This window comes from Globicephala melas, chromosome 12 (genome assembly GCF_963455315.2).
Source record: "Globicephala melas chromosome 12, mGloMel1.2, whole genome shotgun sequence".
In the NCBI taxonomy this organism is placed as follows: Eukaryota; Metazoa; Chordata; class Mammalia; order Artiodactyla; family Delphinidae; genus Globicephala; species Globicephala melas.
This window is the reverse complement of record NC_083325.1, coordinates 8,163,405-8,183,788: the sequence shown is the minus strand read 5'-3', so window position 1 is coordinate 8,183,788 and position 20,384 is coordinate 8,163,405. Positions and strand designations below refer to the sequence as shown.

Genomic DNA, 20,384 nt, shown 5'->3' with positions numbered 1-20,384 from the left:
TAGAGCCCGTGCTCCGCAACAAAGAGTAGCCCCCACTTGCCACAGCTAGAGAAAGCCCATGCACAGCAACGAAGACCCAATGCAGCCAAATTAATTAAATTAATTAATTAAAAATATATATTACCATAAGAAATCATCTTTTCTTTGAATTTTAGCATAGAATATACTTAAGGTTTCCCTACCTTTGGATAATGTTGGCCCCTTTATACTTACCATATAATTTTCCTTTTAAGTATTCTGCAATTAATGGCACAAGTCAAGTACAGTATACTTTTAATCAAGTATGGAAATATTTTCTGACATACTTCATTTCTATTTCTGTCACGCCCCTCTCCCTCATACTGCCCTCTCCACTTACAATATCAAAGAGAGTCATACAGAGTGAAGTAAGTCAGAAAGAGAAAAACAAATATTGTATATTAATGCATATATTTGGAATCTAGAGAATTGGTATAGATGACCTTATTTGCAAAGCAGAAATAGAGACACAGAGGTAGAGAACAAATAACAAGGGGTAAAGGGATGGAGTGGGAGGAACTGGGAGATTGGGATTGACACATACGCAGTATCGATACTATGTATAAAGTAAACGATTGAGGGGAACATACTGTATAGCACAGGGGACTCTACTTAATGCACTGTGGTGTCCTAAATGGGAAGGAAATCCAAAAGGCAGGGGATATATGTATAATGTATGGCTGATTCATTTTGCTGTGCAGTAGAAGCTAACACAACATTGTAAAGCAACTATACTCCAATAAAAATTAATTTAAAAAACCCCAATATATGTTAAGTGCACGCAACAGGTGACACTCAGCTCCTTATCAGCTCTTCTAGGAGGTGGAGAGACTAAAATGAATATTGTGATGCTTTGCTACCTAGCAGAGGTTAATTTTGCATATCTATTGGTATATTATTTAATACCAGTAAGAAAAACTTTTCGTATATTATTCTGTAACATGTTTATAAAAAGACATCTTATTTTTAATTATTCAATTTTTAAAACCAATCTGTAATAACTGTCCTGAACTAGCTGTGTAAACCTCAAGGGTTTTAAAAATCAAAGTAAAGTGAATATAGAGCATAAATTTATGGTGAAAAACATTAGAGAGCTAATGCATAAACAAGACCTAAATCGGGGTACTATCCTACATTACTGTAGTCATAATGAATAGTGACTCTATAAAATGAGAAACTGTCTGCATCATATGAATACTATTAATGACAGGGCTTTTTAAAAATTATTAAAATGGCAAGAGTACAAATAGCTTTTACCAGTAGTGTTCAGACTGTAATATCAACATTAAATCAAAGTCTATGGACAGAAACGGTAAGAGATTTAGGAGATTTTAGGGAATAAATAAGGAATAAATAAGGAAACACCACTGAACTTGGTACTCTACATTATAGACAGCTGCCACAGGCAAAAAAATAAATAAATAAAATGGCAATTAAGTTGACTGCAGTATTTTAATATTTTAAAGAAAAACATATTAAAAATACAGACTTTTAAAAAATTTTTACATTCTTGACAGATATAGCATCACCTACCTTTCTAAAAATAGTAAGGGTAAACAATTGTAGAAAATGTATGTTAATTAGTGGTACAACACTATGTATTTAAAAACCCTGACACACTCGTACTATCTACTGCTTTGAAGTTAGATTATGGCCTAGAGTTAATGTCACGTTGGTTCCAAAATGGAATATGGGGTCCCAGGCCAGTATTGGTACACTGCACCTATTGTGGCACAACTTGTCCAGCCATGAAAGCATAAATCACAAAGAAAAAATCAGTTTTGTAAAAACGCTTTTCCCCCTTTTTATAATCTTCTTTATTTACTCCGGAGAGTTAACATAACAGTGTTCAATAGTGAAGTAAGCAGGTTTTACACTCACTATTACTGTATGGATAGAAAGAGACATATGCATTTTTGTTTTTTACAAGTCATCTCAGATCACTGCGATATGGCACATGAAAACAGAGATTCAGAGGCACAACGTTAATAAATTCATTTAACATTGGAAAGCATTCAAAAGATAAATGCAATCATATAGCAAGAAAAAAATCAGTTTGAAACTTTGACCTCTCCCAAGGATATGAAGAATCTTTTCACGTGTCAGAAATCTCTATAGCAAAGATTCCTATAAGAGAGAAAAAAATTATGTAGATTAATATTTTCAACTCAATGATTTCATGATGAATAAAAAAATGTGTTCTAATATTAATTTGGTAAGACTTAGGATTTCTCCCTCAGCTTCTGTGTAAGAAAACAGATACAATGTATTTTTTCACTCAGTTTTCACAAGCTGTGATACATCCATATCATGGAATACTATGGATTCAACAATAAAAAAGAATGAACTATTGACACACACAACTTAGATGGATCTCCTGGGCACTGTGCTAAGAGAGAAAAACCAGTCTCAAAAACTTACATCCCATGTGTGATTCCATGTATACAACATTCTCAAAAGAATAATAGAGCTGGAGAAGAAATTAGTGTTTGCTCAGGAATAGGGAGGAGAACGAGAGGACTGTGACCATAAAAGGGTATCATGAAGGAATGAGTTCCTCGGGGCTGATGGAACAATTCAGAATATTGACTGTGGTGATGTCATATGTTCTCTGTGTAAAAAAACTGCACACACACACAAGCACATGTAAAAACTAGTGAAAACTAAATAAGGCCTATAGACTGGTTAATTATGCCAATGTCAGTTTCCTGGCTTGCCATTGGGGAAGCTGGGGGAAGGATATGTGGGACTATCTGTACTATTTTTGCAACTACCTGTGAGACTGCTGTAATGATTTCAAAATAATAAAAAGTAAAACAAAGCAAAACAAAACTGTGTTACAGTCACACAATGGAATATTACTCAGCAGTTAAAAGGAATATCCAATAATATCTGATACATACAACAAGCCGGATAAATCTCAGATATGTAGTGCTGAGTGAAAGTCAGCCACTACTTAACACATGATTCTATTTATATGACAACTTGAAAAGGCAACACTAGAGGAACAAGAAACAGATCAGTGGTTCGGGGAAAGTAAATTAAGTACATTGACTGTTGTCTGGATAATAGGTGGCAGTCAAAGGATACCATTTAAAACTAACAGCAAAAAGTTAAAATTTTTTAAAAAGGGTACTTTAAGGGTACTATTAAAAGTATTAATAGAAAAGTAACCATTATAATGAAACACAAAACTTCTTGAATATCAAAAGAAATGTTCACAAGCAAAGAAGAATAATCAAATAGAGTAAATATCACATAGTAAACACGGTTATCATAACATAAGATGATAGGACAGAGTTGAGGCCAAATTTAAGTTATATCAATAAAATGAAGGAGCTTAATTCACCTGTTTTAAAAAAATTTCAAAATGATTCATAAAGCAAAACTCAAATCCATACTATATAGAAGTGAGATACTTAAAATGCAGTGATTCAAAAAAGTTAAAAATAAAGTGATGGACCAAGATCTACCAGGCAAATGGAGACAATAAGGAAACAGGAGTTGTAACTCTAATACCAGACAAAGCAGGCGTCAAGTCCTTCCTCCTTCCAAAAAAATTAAACGCATCAGAAAATAACACTTCATAAAAGCCACATTCACAATAAAGATATGATAGTTCAGAATATCTATGCCACAAATAAAACAGCAAACCACCTATATAAAACAAAATTTATAGGAGACATAAGAAGAAATAAAAACATACTAATAATAGGTTTTAAAACACCATTCTTAGTAAAACAAGTGAACAAAAATTAAACGACATTATAAAAGAACTAAAAATTAAAAAGGCAAATCTTTTAGATATATTACACTATACTCTGATAAGAAAGAATGTATCTTCTCAAGTGCACATGAACTGTTCACAAAAATTGATCATGCAGTAAAGTACAAAAAAAATCAGTAGTGTCCATAAAATAGAAATATTATAGACAATACTCTCTGATCACAATGCAATAACACTCAGAATTAAAAATGAAACCAAAACCAACAAACAAAAAAGCTCTTCTCATTGAAAATTAAAAGATTTTCTATCAAATAACTCTTGGGTAAAAGTGAAAATACAAACAGAAATTACAGAATTTATGAAAAATAATGATCACAAAAACACCATATATCAGAATCTATGGGATATATTTAAAGCAGTGATCACAGAAAAATTCATAGCTCTGAATATCTACATCAATAAAAGTGAAAGAATGGTAATAAATGAATTAAATTTCTAACTCAAAACTCTAGGGAAAAAAACCCAACAAAGTAAATGAAAAAGCACAAGGAAGGAAATAATATAAATAAAAACAGAAATTAATAAGAAAGAAAAACAGATTAAATCAATAAATCAAAATGCTTGTTCTTTGAAGCAATGAACAAAGTAAACAAACCATAGGCTAAGGTAATCAACAAAAAAAGGAAGAAACATACAAATAAGAAATGACAAAGGATATAACTATTGATACAGAAGAAATTTTAAAATTTATAAGATATTGCATTGGTTACTTCTGTGCAAATAAATTTGAAAACCTAGATAACTGAAAGCCTAGATAACTTTTAGGCAAATAGAGATAGAAAGCTTAAAAAGACCAATTTCCAAAGAAGCAATAGAGGACTTCCCTGGTGGTGCAGTGGTTAAGAATCCGCCTGTCAATGCAGGGGACATGGGTTCGAGCCCTGGTCCGGGAAGATCACACATGCCGTGGAGCAACTAAGCCCGTGCGCCACAACTACTGAACCTGTGCTCTAGAGCCCGCAAGCCACAACTACTGAGCCTGTGTGCCACAACTAGTGAAGCCCACACACCTAGTGCACATGCTCTGCAACAAGAGAAGCCACAGCAATGAGAAATCCGCGCACTGCAACGAAGTAGCCCCTTCTCACCGCAGCTAGAGAAAGCCCGCGTGCAGCAATGAAGACCCAACGCAGCCAAAAATAAATTAATTAATAAATTAAAAAAAAAAGTCGTGTCAAGGCTTTAAAAAAAAAAGAAGCATAGAAACAGTTATTAAGGAAGTACATCCCACAAAAAAAAAGAACCAAGGCCACATGGTTTGACAGGTAAACTCACCCAAATCTTTAGAGATCAAATAATCCCCAACTATATAACTTGTTTCAAAGCACGGTAAACAAAAGATTTTCAAATTCTTTTTTTGAAACAAATATAACATTTATATCTAAACTTGATAAAAATAGCACAGAGAGAAAATTACAGACCAATATCACTTACGAATATTGATACACAGATCTAAAATAAATGAAATAGTAGTGAACACCAAGAAAATAATATACTATGACCAAGTAGGGGCTATGCCAGAAATTCAAAGATGGTTCAGTACTTGAAAATCTATTAATATAATTCACATATTAATAGTTCTAAAGAGAAAAACCATATCTTCATAGATGATAAAAAGGCCCTTGACAAAACATACTTTCCTAATAAAAAGTCTTGAAAAAATAGTAATGAGTAGTATTTCCTTAATATCATAAAACATATAAACCTCAATCCTAAAGCCAGTATCTTACTTAATGGGCAAACCCTACTGGCATTCCCACCACAGGTCAGAATTAAAACAAGAATGTCCACTTCAGTACGCGGGCCTCTCACTGTTGTGGCCTCTCCCGTTGCGGAGCACAGGCTCCAGATGTGCAGGCTCAGCAGGCATGGCTCATGGGCCCAGCCGCTCTGTGGCATGTGGGATCTTCCCGGACAGGGGCACGAACCTGTGTCCCCTGCATCGGCAGGCGGACTCTCAACCACTGCGCTACCAGGGAAGCCCCAAGAATGTCCACTTTTGCTACAGCTATTTATCATTATTCTGATGATACTGGCAAATGCAGTCAACTAGAGAATACAATTCAAGAGATACATATAGGAAAAGAAGAAATAAAATTATCTCTTTTTGCAGGTGACATGATAGTATATCTAGAAACCCCTAAAGATTCAATTACAAAACTTAATGAAAAAGTAAAAGAATTTAGCAAGATAATGTGATAGAAGAGAGAGAGAGAGAGACGAAGGAACAAGTGCAAGAATGTGAGTGCGTGAGACAGCATGTGTTGTCTAAACACAGAAAAAGCAAATGCGGTAAAATTTTAATAATAGTGAGTATGGGTAAAGGGTTGCACAGATGTTCTTTGTATTTTTTTTTTAACTTCTTGTAACGTTGAGATTATTTCTAAATAAAAATGTTTTTATGAAATTTGTGACATACAGGAATATATCTAAAATATTTTCCTCTGAAAAATTAGCCTATTATTTTCCTGAAGTATATGTATTTTATGGTGCTGTAATAATTAGCCAATATTTTGTCAATGAAAGTATATGAAAAAACTGTATGATGTAGAAAAAAAAAGAAAATCAGATTTTAAAAATATAATTTATGTAGACATTAGATAAAATAGACCTTTCTTTAACATATTTATATAAAACTAATTATCAAAATACTTTATTTTTATGTCTACATATCTAATTATGTAATGATGTTTAAATAGCACTATTAATGGTAGACTGTTACAGAGTTTTCTTACCCCCTCAGATATTCAGTTTTTATTGCTATATGGTTCCCGAAGAATGGAACCTTAAACCACTTACTCTTCTACTGATCGATCCAGGCCTCGGTCAGGAGATCGATGGTGAGAACGTTCTGGTGAGTGACATTTTGTATTTGGCTTTATTGTGGAACTCAAATGATAAGCATTACTTGAGTAATTCTGGCGGCGAAGTTCTTGCACAGCTCTTTCCCTAAAGCAAAACAGTGAGACTTTTACTAAACTTTATATCCAGCGACATTATTAACACTGTCGTAGAACTATAGTTCAAATCATGCTTTAAAATCTAAGCATCATGAAATAACCAAAATCTGTGGTTATCCAAGGAACAATGCTTTCCAGGCTGAACGTGGCATAGAGACACACTTACCTTTCAAAGCGCTCTGTCCCTAGTTGTCTCTTGGTAATGTCTAAATCAGCTTCCAACTGCGTTATGGCGTTCCTGAACTGGGCCACATCTCTACTCTGGATGGCCCTGTGTAAAAGAATGTGAGTGACAGTTAATTACAGGTAAAATATGGCTAGGACTCCTAGAGTACATGAAACCATGTTGGCAATGGTTTCTCAGCTGGATCCAAGCAAAATTGTCATTTTCATAGATGTATTAGTGCATCTAAAATATGCCAGCTTTAGATGTAGTAAATGTGCAAAGCAGCCTACTAAAAGCCTAAGCTGTCCCAGCCCCATTCAATTAGTTAAACCTTTTCTGTCTCAGTTTCTTTATGTTTAGAGGGGTACTATTATCTATTATCGACCTATATTACTTATTTACTGCAGATCATTTTTACAAGTGTACTTTAAGGTATTAGGTGCATACTCCAGTGCATATAATACTGGAATTCACTAGCACCATGATGAATGTGTGTGTATATATGTACATTTAATTGACCAAATGCCTTATATATACTTGCAATGAAATTTGATATATCTACTGTTAAAAACAAAATCTCTTCAATTTAACAGGATCTTCCTTAGGGCTAAACACTGCCTCAAAAACCCTGTGATAAGGCACACTACCATGAGGCAGATGACAGAGGTGAATGCTTCTTGCACAGAACATTCTATCCTATCTGCTGGCTTTCAGGACTGCATTACAGACTGCTGGAGTCTAAACTTTAGAGACTAAGAACACACAACTTTATCAAGCTTACTTGATACTACTCACCAGCCAGTCTAAAACAGAATGTACCCCTTAAGGTGGGAGAGTCGGCACATTTCACTGAGGCAATTTCCATCTACGGCTTGAGGAAATGATCCTGCAGAACTGGTTGAAGGTACCCCAAAAGCCCAGCTGCAGTGATTGAAAAGAATGACTCAATCACAGCTGCCAAAACCTAAAATCAGTTTCTGAAGGAAACGGGCCCTGGCTTTGCAGCCTTTGCTTAGTCGGGGCTCCTACAAGTAGCTGATTCCTGAGACCATGATTCTTGTCCTTCCCCACGTCCCCTGCTCGGATGGGAGGGCAGAGTTGAGGCTGGATGAAAAAGTGTTATAGGTTGGACAGATAAGAACAGAGGCTAAGGGTCCCCATGAAGTTTTGTGAGAAGTGAGTTTAATAATAAAATATTAAGTTTAATAATAAAATATTTTAATAATAAAATATTAGTTTAATATTTTAATAATAAAATATTCACTATGTTTAATAATAAAATATTCACTATGCAGGCAGGCATTTCCACCTAATCCTCCAGTCTTGTAAACAAGGTGCTAACGGTATTAGGGATTCTTAAAATAAAAAGTCAAAATCAGGGCTTCCCTGGTGGCGCAGTGGTTGAGAGTCCGCCTGCCGATGCAGGGGACACAGGTTCGTGCCCCGGTCCAGGAGGATCCCACATGCCGCGGAGCGGCTGGACCCGTGAGCCATGACCGCTGAGCCTGTGCATCCGGAGCCTGTGCTACGGAGAGGCCACAACAGTGAGAGGCCACAACAGTGAGAGGCCCGCGTACCACAAAAAAAAAAAAAAAAAAAGTCAAAATCAATGCTCTGGGGGAAGTCTTCAGCATTCTGTAAATGCAGTGGTTCTTCCACGTAACCAGCATACACTTACAGGTACATAGGGAAATATTATGTGGCAAATGGAAAGACAGTAGCACTATCAGGTGGGTCCATAAATGGAAAAATTCTTCTGGTTTCAGAAGTGCTTAATTTCTTCTAATCTGGTTATTTCCTAAAGGCAATATGTTAGATCAGTAGGTGTTCATTTATACCCAAACAATCAACAAAGATGGTTAAACTTAAATTTAGATAAATTTAGATAAACATATAATAGAAATAAGTACTAAATCTTAGACAAATCACAATATTTGGGGTCCTCAGTTTAATTAATAGCAAATTATGACACTAAATTGTCTAAACGCCAGCTTTGAAATTCTATTAATCTATAAAGTACCAAAACTTTAGAAATATGACTTTATGCTATCATATTGCTAACCAACTCACATTTTACTTTCTGCCAAACAAAGGTGTTCTTTAAGAAGCTGAATTTCAGATTCTTTTTCTTGAAGTGCTATCTGAGACTGATATTCTTTGTCTCGATTGGCCACCAGCAAAGCTTCTAGATTCTGCATGGAGATTCTCTCATTTGTCATCTGACTCCTGAGGAGTTCTATTTCAGAACGAGCAGAATCCAACTCATTCTCCATCTGTACAATAATAGGAAGATACCTATACTTATTCCTATTCGTTCACTTAACTGATGTATTATCAGAGACTCATAAAATGTCTGTATTATGTTATAAACTGACAACCACTTTTAATTTCTTGATTAGAAATTGTGTCCTCCTTCTTACCAGATACACACACGCACACACACTGAGTATCACTTTCCCCAACTCTCTGATAATATCAGAAAGTTCATTAATTTAAGTAAAGAGTTATTAATCTCAAACTTCAAACAATTTCCATTTCCAGCTTTGATATTTCTTATTTCTGCAAGACTGACATGGTAGTATCTGTAACTACTGCTTTGTCCTGAGTTGGGTGAATTATAAACACCTAACTTCCTGACGGAATGTCATCGCGCTCCATAGTTAAGAAAGATAAGGAGTAATTGCACATTCCCTCTCTTGCATGATCCTGTGGAAAACTTCACTTTTTGAAGGTTATCTTGAGCCTAAAATACGTTCTATAAGCCAAATGTTTCTTCAAAAGGAGAAAAACCAGACATTATTTAGAAAAAAAATATTCCTTATCTCATAATACATATTATAATAATTTACATATGCATTAAAAAAGTTAAATGTTGGGCTTCCCTGGTGGCGCAGTGGTTGAGAGTCCGCCTGCCGATGCAGGGGATGTGGGTTCATGCCCCAGTCCGGGAAGATCCCACATGCCGCGGAGCGGCTAGGCCCGTGAGCCATGGCCGCTGGGCCTGTGCGTCCGGAGCCTGTGCTCTGCAACGGGAGAGGCCACAACAGTGAGAGGCCCGCGTTCCGCAAAAAAAAAAAAAAAGTTAAATGTAAAAGATAAAACCCTAAGAAAAAAAAGTTAAATAAAAATGAAATTATTAGGAAAGGGGCGGGCAGGTAGGGGAAGAACTTTTTAGACTAGATACAATTAAAAAATTATGTCTGACTGTAGAAAAAACAAACATATTTATACTCATTATAAAGAAACAAAATTTACGAGGAAAAAAACCAGATGAAAATAAACTCAGTAAATAGTTAATATCTTATTAATATAAGGAAGATGAACAAACTGCAGAGAAATATGAACTAATGATGTGAACAGAAAATGTACAAGATACAGCTAATTAGTAAACATATAGAATAACTTACCCTTACTAATAATCAAAGAAATAGAAATTAAATCAAGACGGTATTTCTAGTCCAGGATTTCTTAACTTTGACACTACTGACCTTTTAGGTTGGACATTTATTTGGGGTAGGGAGTTGCCCTATGCATTACAGGATGTTTAGTGGCATCCCTGGCCTCTACCTACCAGAGATCCACAGCAGCCCCCGACCCTGGTTGTAACAGTCAAAAATGTCTATAGACATTGCTAAGTGTTTCCTGGGGAGCAAAATCTCTTTCAGGTGAACCAATGTTGTAGTTTATCAAACTGGCAAATTTCTTAGCTTTTGTGTTGATTAACATTAAAGTGGGCAATGGCAATCTCATATACCTTGCTGGCAGGAATATAAAATGGAGCGTCACATTTTTGGTAACAGCTTTATTGGAATATAATTCACATACCATACCACTTGCCCATTTAAATTGTACAAGTCAATGGTTTTTAGTACATTAACAGAGTTGTATGATCATACCACAATCTCACAACCTATTGTGAGAACTTTTTCATCATCCCCAAATGAAACCCAGCACACATTAGCAGTCATTCCCCCACTCCTACCCCAGCACGAGCCCTAGACAATCCCTAATCTATTTTCTATCTCTATGATCTGCTTTATTTTAAACATTTCATATAAATGGAATCATACAATGTGTGTGTGGTCTTATGGGACTGCCTTCCTTCACTTAGTGTAATGTTTTCAAGAGTCATCCATGTTTTAGCAGGTATCAGTACTTCATTACTTCTATTGCCAAATAATATTCCCTTGCATAGATGTAGGAATATTTGAGTTATTTACACTTTTTGGCTATTATAAATAATGCTGATAAGAACATTTGTGTATACGTTTTTACATGGACCTATGTTTTCATTCTTCTTTGATAAATAGGAGTGGGATTTCTGGACTTTACGGTAATCCTATTTTTTCACATTTCGAGGAACTGCCAAAATGTTTTCCAAAGAGGCCTATTTTACATTCCCACCAGCAATGTATGAGGGTTCCAAGTTTTCTACATCTTTGCCAACATTTGCTATTGTCTTTTGTAAATTATAGCCATCCTAGTGGTTATGAAATGGTATAGTTTTGTTTTGCATTTCTCTGATTATTGATGTTGAGCATCTTTTCATGTGCTTTTTGCCCATTTATGTAGTGTCTGTAGAGAAATGTCTATTGAGATCCTTTCCCCATTTTTTGAGTTGGGTTATTACTAAGTTGCAAGAGTCCTTTATATACTCTGGATACAAATCTCTTATTAGATATATGATTTGCAAATGTTTTCCCCATTCTGTGCATTGTCTTTTTACTTTGTTGATATCATTTGCAGCACAAAAGTTTTTTATTTTGATGAAGTCCTTCTAATCTATTTTTTCTTCTGTTGTACTTTTGATGTGACTCTAAAAAAGCATTACCTAACCCAAGGTCACACAGATTTATTTGTATGTTCTCTTCTTAAGAGTTTTATAATTTTAACTCTTACATATAGGCCTATAAAACATTTGAATTTAATTTTTGTATATGGTACGTGATAGGAATCCAACTTCATTCTTCTCCATGTAGATGTTTAGTTGTCCCAGTAGCATTTGTTGAAAAGACTATTCTTCCCCCATTAAATTGTATTGCTACCAATTTTTTGGAAATCACTTCACCACAAATGTAAGAGTTTATTTCTGGACTCTCAATTCTGTTCCACTGACCTATATATCTTTTCTTATGCTAGTACTACACTGTCTTGATTACTATAGACAGTTTTGACATTGGGAAGTGCTCTGACTTTGTTCTTCTTTTTCAAGATTGTTTTGGCTATCCTGGGTCACTTGCACTTCCATATTAATTTTATGTCATCTTGTCAGTTTCAATGAGGAAGCCAGCTGGCATTCTAATAGGCATTGTATTGAATTTGTAGACCAATTTGGGGTAGTACTGCCATTTTAACAGTGTTAAGTCTTCTGATCCATGGATGTGGGATGTCTTTCCTTTTATTTGGGTCTTCAATTTCTCTCTCTCTCTCTGTCTTTCTCTCTCTCTCTCTCTCTGTCTCTCTCTATATCTCTCTGTCTCCAAACTGGAAATAACAGATGTCCTTCAAAGGATGAATGATTAAACAAACTATGTTACAGTAATGAACCACTAATATATGCAACAACCTGGATGAATCTTCAGAGAATTATGCTGAGTGAAAAAATCCAATCCCAAAAGTTTACATATCGTATGATTCTATCTATATAACATTCTTGAAGTGACAAAGTTTACAAGTGGAGAACAGATTAGCTGTTTGTTTCCAGGGGTTAAGGAGAGGTTGTGGATAGGAGGGGAGTAGATAGAGCTAAAAAAGGGCAACATGATGGGTCCTGTGATAGAAATGTTCCATATCTTGCCTGAAACAATGTCAAAAGCCTGGTTGAGATATTATACTATGGTTTTGCAAGATGTTACCATTGGGGGAGGCCAGGTAAAGGAGACACAACATTTCTTTGTATAGTTTCTTATAATTGCATGTGAATCTACAATTATCTCAAAATCAAAAGTTTAACTTAGAAAAATTATTTGACTGTTCCTTATATGCATAGTACAGCTGAAGAAATACAAAGATAAATAAGATAGTTCTTGCACTTGAAATACAGCTTATTATGGGGATAAACATAAATATATAAATAACTAAATTCTAAGGCAAAAAAATTTATGTCAGGAGTATTTAAAAATACTATGAGAATTAGCCTGATGACTTCACACCCATCTGGATAGTTATTAGCAAAAGAGAGAGAGAGGTTGGGGGAAGAAGGGAGGGAGGGAGGGGGGTAGAGAGAGAGAGAGAGAAAGAAAGAAAGAAAGAAAGAAAGAAAGAAAGAAAGAAAGAAAGAAAGAAAGAAAGAGAGAAAGAAAGGCTGAAAAACAAGTGTTGGCAAGGATGTAGAGAAATTGGAACACTTGTGCACTGTCAGTGGGAATATAAAATGGTACAGCTGCTTTGGAAAACAGTATGGAGATGCCTCAAAAAATTAAAAATAGAATTACCATATGATTACCATATGATCCAGAAATCCAACTTCTGGGTAGAGACCCAAACAAAATGAAAGCAGCATCTTGAAGAGAGATTTATACCCCCATGTTTATAGCAGCATTATTCACAATAGCTAAAACATGGAAGCAACCCAAGTGTCCACAAACTGACAAATAAATAAGCAAACTGTGGTATATTCACACAATGGAATATTGTTCAGCCTTAAAAAGGAAAGAGAGGGTGGAGTCAAGATGGCAGTGTGGGAAGACGTGGAGTTAGCTTCTCCCCACAACTAGGGTGCCTGCTGGCCGCTGGTGGGGGACTCTGACACCCAAGGAGATGGGAGGAACCCCAAAGTGAACCAGTAGGATGTAGGGGGACTGAGGGAGGAGGAGAAGTGGAGGCCAGACAGGATCTGTGCCCCCTAAGGCCAGGGAGATCAGTAGAGGCAGTTGGGGGGGACTCTCCCAGAAGAGAGGGAGAGGAGAGGAGGGCCATCGCCTGGCCCACTAGGGCCGGGGAGCCTGCTGAGCTCCCAAGCTGGTTTCCCCTATCCAAAGCCCGATCCAGGCCACATGCGTCCTTGGGGGCATAGCAGGGAGGCCGGAGAGATCAGGAGATGCAGGTGGGAGAGGCCATCCAGGAGGAGCAGGAGAGGAGTGGAGGATGATTGCCCTGCCCACTCGGGCCCAGGGAGCCTGCTGAGCTCCCAGGCCGGTCCCCTGCCCTCCAAGGCCGCCCACCCCTCATTGGTCCTGGGGACATAGGAGGGAGGCCGGGAAGATCAGGAGAGGCAGGTGGGAGGGGCCCTCCCAGACGGGAAGAGCAGGAGAGGAGAGGAGGGCATTTGCCCTACCCCCTCAAGCCCAGGAAGCCTGCTGGGCTGCCAGGTAAGGTTTCCTGCCTTCTAAGACCAGGGGTGGGGGGCATGCCTGGGCCTCTTCTGTTCCTAGAGCCTAAGCCCCAACCCCCCACAGCCCCCAGGGTCTTTTCCAGCCCTGTGGGTCCTAAGCATAGGCCCCGCCCACTGCCCAAACCTCGCCCTTGCTTAGGCCCTGCCCTCCACAGCCAAAGTCTTCCCCACACCGCTTTTTTTTGCTTTTTCCTCCTCTTTTTTACTATTGGGGTACTGATGTACCTTCTGGTTGTTGATTCATCTATATTTTTATTTTTATATTCTTTCTAACCTATCTGTTAGTTTCCTAGTCTAATTTTATTTTTTACTTTGTTATTGTTCTCTCTCATTTTTTTTTTTTTTTTGCTGCCCCATGTGGCTTGAGGGATCTTGTTCACGAGCCCAGGGTAAGGCTGAAGCTCCTGTGGTGGGAGCTCCGAGTCTGAACCACTGGACTAACAGAGAACCTCAGACCCCAGGGAATATTCATCAGAGTGAGGTCTCACAGAGTTCCTCATCTCAGCACCAAGACCCAGCCTACAAACCCCAGTGCTGGAAGCCTCAGGCCAAATAACCAGTAGGACATGAACATAATCCCACTCATTAAAAAAAAAAAAAAAATGTCACAGATGAAGCAGCAAGGTAAAAACCTACAAGACCAAATAAATGAAGAGGAAATAGGCAATCTACCTGAAAAAGAATTCAGAGTAATGATAGTAAAGATGATTCAGAATCTCGGAAGTAGAATGGAGGCACGGATTGAGAAAATACAAGAAATGTTTAACAAAGATCTAGAAGAACTAAAGAACAAACAAACAGAGATGAACAATACAATAACTGAAATGAAAAATACACTAGAAGGAATCAACAACAGAATAACAGAGGCAGAAGAACGAATAAGTGAGCGGGATGACAAAATGGTGGAAATAACTGCAGAGGAGCAGAATAAAGAAAAAAGAATGAAAAGAATTGAGGACAGTCTCAGAGACCTCTGGGACAACACTAAACACACCAACATTTGAATTATAGGGGTCCCAGAAGAAGAAGACAAAAAGAAAGGGTCTGAGAAAATATTTGAAGAGATTATAGTCGAAACCTTCCCTAACATGGGAAAGGAAATAGTCACCAAAATCCAGGAAGCACAGAGAGTCCCCTACAGGATAAATCCTAGGAAAAACACACCAAGACACATATTAATCAAACTAACAAAAATTAAATTCAAAGAAAAAATATTAAAAGCAGCAAGGGAAAAACAAAAAATAACATACAAAGGAATCCCCATAAGGTTATCAGCTGATTTTTCAGCAGAAATTCTGCAGGCCAGAAGGGAGTGGCAGGATATATTTAAAGTGATGAAAGAGAAAAACCTACAACCAAGATTACTCTACCCAGCAAGGATCTCATTCAGATTCGATGGAGAAGTCAAAAGCTTTTCAGACAAGCAAAAGCTAAGAGAATTCAGCACCACCAAACCAGCTTTAAAACGAATGCTAAAGAAACTTCTCTAGGCGGAAAACACAAGAGAAGAAAAAAACCCACAAAAACAAACCCAAAACAATTAAGAAAATGGTCATAGGAACATACATATCGATGATAACCTTGAATGTAAATGGATTAAATGCCCCAACTAAAAGACACAGACTGGTTGAATGGATACAAAAACAAGACCCATATATATGCTGTCTACAAGAGACCCACTTCAAACCTAGGGACACATACAGACTGAAAGTGAACACATGGAAAAAGATATTCCATGCAAATGGAAATCAAAGGAAAGCTGGAGTAGCAACACTCATATCAGATAAAGTAGACTTTAAAATAAAGACTGTTACAAGAGATAAGGAGGGGCACTACATAATGATCAAAGGATCAATCCAAGAATAAGATATAACAATTATAAATGTTTATGCACCCAACATAGGAGCACCTCAATACATAAGGCAAATGCAAACAACCATGAAAGGAGAAATCGATAGTAACACAGTAATAGTAGGGGACATTAACACGCCACTTACACCAATGGACAGATCATCCAAAATGAAAATAAATAAGGAAACACAAGCTTTAAATAACACAATAGCCCAGATAGATCTCACTGATATTTATAGAACATTCCACCCAAAAGTGGCAGAATACACTTTCTTCTCAAGTGCACATGGAACATTCTCCAGGATAGATCACATCTTGGGTCACAAATCCACAAAGCCTCGGAAAATTAAAGAAAATTGAAATTGTATCAAGCATCTTTTTCTGACCACAATGTTATGAGATTGGAAATCAATTACAGGAAAAAATCTGTAAAGAAACACAAATACATGAGGCTCAACAGTGCGCTACTAAATAACCAAGAGATCACTGAAGAAATCGAAGAAGAAATAAAAAAATACCTAGAAACAAATGACAATGAAAACATGATGACCCAAAACCTATGGGATGCAGCAAAAGCAATTCTAAAAGGGAAGTTTATAGCAATTCAATCTCACCTCAAGAAACAAGAAAAATCTCAAATGAACAATCTAACCCTACCCTTGAAACAACTAGAGAAAAAAGAACAAAGAAAACCCAAAGTCAGTGGCAGGAAAGAAATCATAAAGATCAGAGCAGAAATAAATGAAATAGAAACAAAGAAAACAATAGCAAAGATCAGTAAAACTAAAAGTTGGTTCTTTGAGAAGAAAAACAAAATTGATAAACCCTTAGCCTGACTCATCAAGAAAAAAAGGGTGAGGACACAAACAGATAAAATTAGAAAAGAAAAAGGAGAAATCACAACTGACACTGCAGAAGTACAAAGGATTATAAGAGACTATTACAAACAACTATATGCCAATAAAATGGACAACCATGAAGAAATGGACAAATTCTTGGAAAGGTACAATTTTCCAAGACTGAACCAGGAAGAATTAGAAAACAAAAACAGACCTATCACAAGTAATGAAATTGAAACCGTAATTAAAAATCTTCCAACAAACAAAAGTCCAGGACCGGGGGCTTCACAGGTGAATTCTATCAAATATTTAGAGAACAGCTAACACCCATCCTTCTCAAACTCTTCCAAAAAATTGCTGAGGGAGAAACACTCACAAATTCATTCTATGAAGCCACCATCACCCTGATACCAAAACCAGAAAAAGATATCACAAAAAAAGAAAATTATAGACCAATATCACTGATGAATATAGATGCAAAAATCTTGAACAAAATACTAGCAAACAGAATCCAACAGCACATTAAAAGGATCATATACCATGATCAAGTGGGATTTATCCCAGGGATGCAAGGATTCTTCAGTATATGCAAATCAATCAATGTGATATACCACAATAACACATTAAGGAATAAAACCATAAGATCATCTCAATAGATGCAGAAAAAGCTTTTGACAAAATTCAACACCCATTTATGATAAAAACTCTCCAGAAAATGGGCATAGAGGGAACCTACCTCAACATAATAAAGGCCATATGTGACAAATGCACAGCAAGCATCATACTCAATGGTGAAAAACTGAAAGCATTTCCACTAAGATCAGGAAAAAGACAAGGATGTCCACTCTCACTACTCTTATTCAACATAGTTTTGGAAGTCCTAGCTACAGCAATCAGAGAAGAAAAAGAAATAAAAGGAATACAAATTGGAAAAAGAAGAAGTAAAACTGTCACTGTTTGCTGATGATATGATACTATACATAGAAAATACTAGAGATGCCATCAGAAAACTACTAGAAGTAATCAATGTATTTGGTAAGGTTGCAGGATACAAAATTAATGCACAGAAATCTCTGGCATTCCTATACACCAACAATGAAAAATCAGAAAGAGAAATTAAGGAAACACTCCCATTTACCATTGCAACAAAAAGAATAAAATACCTAGGAATAAACCTGCCTAAGGAGGCGAAAGACTTGTACTCAGAAAACTGTAAAACACCAATGAAAGAAATCAAAGATAACATAAACAGATGGAGAAATATACCATGTTCTTGGATTGGAACAATCAATACTGTGAAAATGACTATACTACCCAAAGCAATCTACAGATTCAATGCAATCCCTATCAAACTACCAATGGCATTCTTCACAGAATTAGAACAAAAAATTTTACAATTCATATGGAAACACAAAAGACCCTGAATAGCCAAAGCAATCTTGAGAAAGAAAAACAGAGTTGGAGGAATCAGGCTCCCCAACTTCAAACTATACCATAAAGCTACAGTAATCAAGACACTATGGTACTGGCACAAAAACAGAAATATAGATCAATGGTACAGGATAGAATGCCCAGAGATAAACCCACGCACATATGGTCACCTAATTTACGACAAAGGAGGCAAGAACATACAATGGAGAAAAGACAGCCTCTTCAATAAGTGGTGCGGGGAAAACTGGACAGCTACATGTAAAAGGATGAAATTAGAACACTCCTTAGCACCATACACAAAAATAAACTCCAAATGGATTAAAGATCTAAATGTAAGACCAGACACTATAAAACTCTTAGAGGAAAACATAGGAAAAACACTCTTTGACATAAACCACAGCAAGATCTTTTTTTACCCCACCTCCTAGAGTAACAGAAATAAAAACAAAAATAAACAAATGGGACTTAATTAAACTTAAAATCTTTTGCACAGCAAAGGAAACCATAAACAAGACAAAAAGACAACCCTCAGAATGGGAGAAATATTTGCAAATGAAACAACAGACAAAGGATTAATCTCCAAAATATATAAATAGCTCATGCAGCTCAATATCAAAAAAACAAATAATCCAGTTAAAAAATGGGCAGAACAACTAAATAGACATTTCACCAAGGAAAACATACAGATGGCCAAGAGGCACATGAAAAGATGCTCAACATCTCTAATTATTAGAGAAATGCAAATCAAAACCACTATGAGGTATCTCCTCACATGGATCAGAATGGCCATTATCAACAAATCTAGAAACAATAAATGCTGGAGAGGGTGTGGAGAAAAGGGAACCCTCCTGCACTGTTGGTAGGAATGTAAACTGATACAACCACTATGGAGAACAATATGGAGGTTCCTTAAAAAACTAAAAGTAGAACTACCATATGACCCAGCAATCCCACTACTGGGCATATACCCTGAGAAAACCAGAATTCAAAAACAGTCATGTACCACAGTGTTCACTGCAGCTCTATTTACAATAGCTAGGACATGGAACCAGCCTAAGGGTCCATCAACAGATGAATGGATAAAGAAGATGTGACACATATATACAATGGAATATTACTCAGCCATAAAAAGAAATGAAAATGAGTTATTTGTAGTGAGGTGGATGGACCTAGAGTCTGTCATACAGAGTGAAGTAAGTCAGAAAGAGAAAAACAAATACCATACGCTAACGCATATATATGGAATCTAAAAAAATAAAATAAAATGGTACTGATGAACCTAGTTGCAGGGAAGGAAAAAAGAGGCAGACATAGAGAATGCACTTGAGGACATGGGGTGGGAGGGCGAAGCTGGGGCAAAGTGAGAGTAGCATCGACATATATACACTACTGAATGTACAATAGTTGGCTGGTGGGAAGCAGCAGCATAGCACAGGGAGATCGGCTTGGTGATTTGCGATGACCTAGAGGGGTGGGATAGGGAGGATGGGAGGGAGGCTCAAGAGGGAGGGGATATGGGGACATGTGTATGCATATGGCTGATTCGCTTTGCTGTGCAACAGAAACTTACACAGTATTGTGAAGCAATTATACTGCAATAAAAATCTACTTAAAAAAAAGGAAAGAAATTCTGCAATATGCTACAACATAGATGAACCTTAAGGACATTATGCTAAGTGAAATAAGTCAGCCTCCCAAAGACAAATACGTATGATTCCACTTATGTGAGTTACTTAGAGTAGTCAAAATCATCAAGACAGAAAATATAATGGTGGTTGCCAGGGGCTGCAGGGAGGAGAGAATGGGGAGTTAGTGTTTAATAGGTATAGAGTTTCAGATTTATAAGATGAAAGAAGTTATGGTCATGGACGGTGGTGATGGCTGCAAAACAATGTGAAAACCACTGAACTTTAAAATGGTTAAGATGGTAAAGGTTATATGTATTTTAACAGAATAAGAGAAAAAATATTTAAAGACTAGTAAGTAAGCAACAAAACCT

At 36.7% G+C, this 20,384-nt stretch overlaps 1 protein-coding gene across 10 annotated transcripts in view; it reads right to left on the bottom strand.

Annotated features, from left to right (window-relative positions):
- Positions 1 to 1,536: 1,536 nt before the first annotated feature.
- The window catches only part of TSGA10 (testis specific 10), a 105,583-nt gene continuing 86,735 nt past the window's right edge, over positions 1,537 to 20,384 (bottom strand). For all 10 annotated transcript variants that reach the window (XM_060309399.1, XM_060309397.1, XM_030838837.2 and 7 more), the window contains 4 exons: positions 9,002 to 9,204; positions 6,932 to 7,036; positions 6,605 to 6,754; positions 1,537 to 2,145 (listed from right to left, as the gene is read on the bottom strand). In XM_060309399.1, coding sequence (XP_060165382.1) covers positions 2,121 to 2,145; positions 6,605 to 6,754; positions 6,932 to 7,036; positions 9,002 to 9,204 — 483 coding nt within the window. In that variant the 3' untranslated portion in view covers positions 1,537 to 2,120. The remainder of the gene's footprint in view (positions 2,146 to 6,604; positions 6,755 to 6,931; positions 7,037 to 9,001; positions 9,205 to 20,384) is intronic.